Genomic DNA, 5,888 nt, shown 5'->3' on the forward strand with positions numbered 1-5,888 from the left:
TTTCATGAACTGAGTGTTGTGCTGACGAGGAGGGGAGTGTTGTTGAAGCTGAAGAGAAAGGAGTATGCTGCATGTGTGAGAAGTGTTTTGATTTGTGGGAGCGAGACATGGGTAATTAACGTAGAGCAGCAACGAAGGTTGGAAAGGCTGTAAATGCGAATGGTTCAGTGGATGTGTGGAGTATTGTTGAGAGAGAGGAAGACAAATGATGAATTGCGAAAGATGATGGGAATCGCGCCTGTGATGGATGCCATGAAGAGGAACAGGTTGAGATGGTTTGGTCATGTGTTGAGGAAGGATGAAAGTGACTGGTTGAAAAGAGTGATGGAAATGAATGTAGAAGGAAGTAGAAGACGGGCAAGACCGAGAAAGACTTGGCTAAAGGTGGTGGAAGAAGAAATGCGGGCAAGGGTGTTAACAAGGAGAGATGCAGAAAATAGGGCAAAATGGAGAAGATTGTCATGGGGACCGCAAGGCTAACTCCCGCTCTAGCAGGGAAAATGGCCTTAAAATGCATGTTGTGTTGTGTTGTATTCCAATCTGGGCTTTGGCTGGGCCACTCAAGGAATTTCATGTTCTTGTTCTGCGATTATAAAATCTGCAACTGATTTTGTACTGTGTAAGGACCCCTTCCACCCACCACCATGTGATCCCGAACTTTCAACATTTCATAAAATGAAATCTGCGGAAGATTTCAAGCCATTCCAGTGTTGCCTTTGCTGTATGCTTGGGATGATTATCCTGCTGGAAAGTAAATCTTCACTGCAGTCTCAGGTCTTTTGCACTCTGAAGCAGTTTCTCCTCAAGGATTTGCCTGTATTTGGCTCCATTCATTGTTCCCTCTATCCTTACAAGTCTCCCAGTCCCTGCTGCTGAAAAAGCATCCCCATAGCACGATGCTGCCACCACCATGCTTCACGGTAGGGATGGTGTTAGATGGGTTATGCACTGTGCTCAGTTTCCACCAACGAAATGCTTTGTATTCAGGCCAAAGAGTTCAATCTTTGTCTCATCAGACCACAGAATATGTATTGTCTCACCATACCACTTTTGCCCTACGGTGGAGCTTAAAATGTTTTTTAAAAACTAAATTTTATTTTGAAAGTCTTACCGCTTTAATCTGTTCCATATAATATAGAAACACTGTATAAAAAGTGTGCGCACTAAAGTATTATGTTTAGGGGTAGCTCAAGGGCCGCAAAGATTATGAAAATTATAAAAATTCAACGAATTACGAGTATATCAGACTGTATCTTAATTTATTTTAAACAACACACTTGAACACAGTATTTATTTTTGAACACGTTAATAGTGAATTCTTTGTTCAGTTTCTGACAGAGTTCATAGTATCAGTCTGACAATGTCCAGCAAACCCCAAATTTATTATTTTCATGGCATCCCGGACAGTATATGTTTTCTGCTATCAGGGTACATTCTGCGATTGTCCTCGACAATTTGCAGCAGGAATTGCAGCTGAGTTTCATCACGGGTTATCAACCCACTGTACTCCTGAATGAGTGCCACTCCACGTTCAGCGTAGTCATTGACAACTTTTAGAGAGTTGACTGTTTCTGCAGCCTGCTTGTAGTCGTCTCTGTCATCCCACAAGTCCGGATCAACCGCGAGAAATCCATCTGGAAGTTCCATCATTCGCAGAAGTTTCATTGACCTTGCTGTGACGAAATCTTCCAAGTTCTTGTCCTTGAATGAATCAAGAGCAACAGTGATTCGCTTGGAATGATCCTGATCTTGGTCTTCTTCATTCTTCATGGCACTCACCATCAGTCTCTTGGTTGCCGAACTGTCCAGCAAACCCCGTCGTGAGGGCAAGCAAATGCAAGATGGGCACGTCGTGAGGGGGGGCAAGCATTTTTTGGCACACCATCCAGAAATTTCTCCCTCCGCCAGGTCCCATAATTATTGCACAGCCCCTAAACCCTACTTTCTGAGAACGGAACATTCTGGGGGACAAATGAGACGAAATATCAATTGAGGTAATTTTGGTGGCCATTTTGGTTTTTCGTGGCCATCTTGCATTTGAGGCCAAATCCTGGGTGCCCTCCAAGCTAATAACAAAGGACATAGGTTTGGAATGGTGGAACCACTGAGAAAACTTTGACAGGAAAACCTAAGAGGTAGTTTGAATATAACTAAGATGATTTTGACGGCCATTTTGGCGGCCATCTTGGATTTGAGGTAACATCCTAGGTGGCCCTCAAGCTAATTTTAAAGGCTATAGGTCCAGTATGCCGGAACTGCTGAAAATTTTGACAGGAAAAACTATAAGGCAGTATAAACCTAATTAATTTAATTTTGGCAGCCATTTTGATTTTTGGCGGCCATCTTGGATTTTAGGCCAAATCCTGGGTGGCTCCCAAGCTAATCTCAAAGGATATATGTTCAGGATGACAGAACCACTGAAAAGACCTTGACAGGAAACACTACGAGGCAGTATAAATCTCCTAAAGGTAATTTTGGCCGCCATCTTGGATTTTAGGCCAAATCCTGGGTGGCTCCCAAGCTAATATCAAAGGATATATGTTCAGGATGACAGAACCACTGAAAAGACCTTGACAGGAAACACTACGAGGCAGTATAAATCTCCTAAAGGTAATTTTGGTGGCCATTTTGGATTTTGGCCGCCATCTTGAATTTGAGGCAAAATTCTGGGTGGCCCCCAAGCTAATATCAAATGGTATGGGTTCAGGATGATGAATCCACTGAGAAAACCATGACTGGAAAAAATATTAGTTTTTCCTTGGGTTTGCCCTGTCTACTAGTTTATAATAAACTTAAAAGACCTGGAGGAATTTAATCATTCTCCTAAGTAAAAATATTACCCACTAGGTGGGGATAATTAAACATGTGGAAGCATCATTTGCAAACAACAAACAAAATAATTCAAGAACAATGAATTCAATAAAAGCTTTGCCATAGTATAAATAATGAAGGCACAAAGAAAAAGTTTATTGATATTAGAAAGCAGGAGTGTCTGTCCATCCGGCTGTCCATTCATCCATCGACAAACTACTCTCCGTTTTGGGTCTAGCCTCGCCAAACCTTCTGTGGAACCTCCTCGTGTCCCAGCGGGTGTCCTATGGTTGGTGAGAAGTTTCATAAATTCCTTAATACAATTATGATATTGAGTTTCCATCGGGAAATATCACTCTATCTTAATAAAGAAATAGCAGAAATAGTACTCTTCATTAGTGCTATTTTTTGGAAATGGTGGAAATGGACTTTTCACAAATGAGAGGTCCACTCAAAGGCATATTCTTCTGCATGTTGTCCTTCGTCCATATGCTGAGAGCCTTCTCCATCCTGTATATGTGGACATCTCGGACATGAGTGACCACCTTCCTACACGACGCAGCGCCCGCTGAAACACTCTCACGAATCGCCTTCTCATTCTTCCGTATGTAGCGAACCGTGGATGCGTTGATACCATAATGCCTGCCCAGAGAGGCCGCACTCTCTCCTCTTGAAAGCCGGTCCAGCAGCTCCACTCTCTGGCTCAGGCTCATCACTTTCTTCTGCCTCTTGGTAGTTGATGCATCTCTGGCACTGGTCTTACACTTGGTAGGCATTATTGAAGGCCGAGCAGAGCGAGAGTCAAAGGAACGGGACGAGAAGAAGGATGGAGACCCAAGACACAGTCTGTATATGTAGGAATGCAGGTATTGTGGGTAGCTGTGGGAGGGGTGAATACTCTGCACATTGTTTGTGGGGGATGTCATCAGACGACTGTCATCAGATTGAGCCTATCCGCCAATTTCGATAATATATTTAATGAAGCATTTTCATTATATAATTTGTGAGGTTGACTTGTTTATGCAGCTGGTGGAACATCCCCCGAAGCGTTTTCATTGTGCACCATCTCTGATGATGCTTTACCATAAATTGCAAATTGTAATCTTACTATAATTCACCAAATGTCCATCTGTCTGTCTGTCTGTCTCTGTCTGTCTGTCCGTCTGTCTGTCCGTCTGTCCATCTGTTCCCAGGTACCGCAAAAACGGCTGAAAAGATCGCAACGATATTTCGGGTGGGTAATCCTGGGACCCCCTGGAGTAAAATAGGCCATATTGTTTTTCCAATTTCAGCTTTGGTCTCCAGAATTTTCAGGTTTGGTCTCCCGCCTAACGATAGTTTCCCACACCTCCGGATATGCTTCGTTTTATTTCGACCTTACTGGTTGTGACGTGAAAAGCAATTGGTGGATAACTCATGACACCCAGGAACATATCGTGCTTCCCGACTCTGTTCACATCACTTTGGGGTACACTTGACATTTTACCTCCGGGTACACCGACACTATATCGTAAGCCTTATTCATATCCACGAAACGCCTCCACATTACCTCAGCGTTATTCAAACCGTGAACACAGCGAATATTGGGGAGTCCATTGATCGTGTTCAAGGGATGACACTATATCGTCAACATTATTCATATCATATCATATCTTCTTATTATAATAAAGCAAACATATATGGTTATGTCGTTATGTTTATATGTGACGAAAACGTCTTCTTCTTCCTCAAAAAAAATTACCACCCTCTTAATTAACCCTCTTAATTGCGTAAAGACTGCTGAGACCCCTCAGACCTTTGATGACCCTTTAATTCCCCCAAGACCCTTCAGACCACCAAGACCCCTGAAGACCCAAAATACCTTGAAGACGCCAAATACCCAAAACACCCCAAAGACCTAAAATACCCTTCAAGGCCCTGAAGCTCAAAAAGACCCTGAATACCCAAAAACCCAAAACACCCCAAAGACCCAAAACATCCAGGAGACCCAAAACACCCCAAAGATCCAAAACACCATGAAGACCCAAAACACCCTGAAGACCCAAAATACCCCAAAGACCCAAAAGATCCTGAAGACCCAAAACATCCAGAAAACCCAAAAGACCCTGAAAACCCAAAACACCCCGAAGACCCAAAATGCCCCAAAGACCAAAAATACCCTGAAGACCCCAAAGACCCTTAAGGCCCAAAAATACCCAAAGACCCTTAAAGACCAAGAAGAACTAAAAGACCCTCAAGACCGAAAAGCCCCTGAAGACACCGAAGACCCAAAAGACACTGAAGACCCTTAAGACCCAAAAGCCACTAAAGACACCAAATACCCAAAAGACCCTGAAGACCCAAAACACCTCAAAGACACAAAATACCCTTAAAGGCCCAGAGGATCCAAAAGACCCTGAAGACCCAAATGGCCCTGAAGACCCAAAACACCACGAAGACCCAAAAGACACCAAAATGGTCAAAGTTGCCTACCCCTCTGAAACGATGTGTGGTGAGGCGCGTGGAGTGTGCCGAGTCAACTAGTCTATTTAATGAAGCGTTAGCATTCTATAATGCACGGGGTTGTCTTGTTTACGTAGCTGATGGAACATCACTTGAAGCTCTCGGTTATAGTGCGGCTAAAATTTGCAGCCGCGAAAGCCATGTAAACGCACACAGCAGTGAATGTAGAAGCAGGTCATGCCCGCAGGTCATAGAAGATGTTTTTTTGTGTATGTCCAGCTGCTTTATGCATGGCTGGTGAAAGATGGGTTTTATAAATGTGTCCAGCTAGCGGCTTGTTCATTTTTTTTGCCCCTCCCCCCCCCCCCTGAAAAACCACTATTTCGCGGAACATTGCAACAAATAGGGAAAAAAAACCCCCCGCAATTTCGCGGAACACGGCCGCGAATCGAAAAAAAACCCGCAAATTTGTGGGACAATTTTCAGCGAATAGAGATACAGGTCGCATTTTATCAACGGCGAATCAAAACACTTCGCTATTCCTAAGAATAGCAAATAGCGGGGTCTGACTGTGCAGTCGTTCGATAAATCATAGTCCCCTGAGTGAAAAAAGCAAACCGTTGCCGAAAATATGA

General features: G+C 43.5%; 1 protein-coding gene across 1 annotated transcript; it reads right to left on the reverse strand.

Moving 5' to 3' along the window:
- Positions 1-3,212: 3,212 nt before the first annotated feature.
- On the reverse strand, positions 3,213-3,587 carry LOC144891244 (putative CENPB DNA-binding domain-containing protein 1). The gene has a single exon (XM_078773651.1). The coding sequence runs from the start codon at positions 3,585-3,587 to the stop codon at positions 3,213-3,215; it is 375 nt and encodes a 124-aa protein (XP_078629777.1).
- Between the last annotated feature and the right edge of the window lie 2,301 nt (positions 3,588-5,888).

The sequence above is a fragment of the Myxine glutinosa genome, chromosome 3 (genome assembly GCF_964187855.1).
Source record: "Myxine glutinosa chromosome 3, kmMyxGlut1.1, whole genome shotgun sequence".
Lineage (NCBI taxonomy): Eukaryota > Metazoa > Chordata > Myxini > Myxiniformes > Myxinidae > Myxine > Myxine glutinosa.

Bases quoted from the DNA above. Each gene is read 5' to 3' on its own strand.
- LOC144891244 (XM_078773651.1), bottom strand. From the start codon at position 3,587: ATGCCTACCAAGTGTAAGACCAGTGCCAGAGATGCATCAACTACCAAG.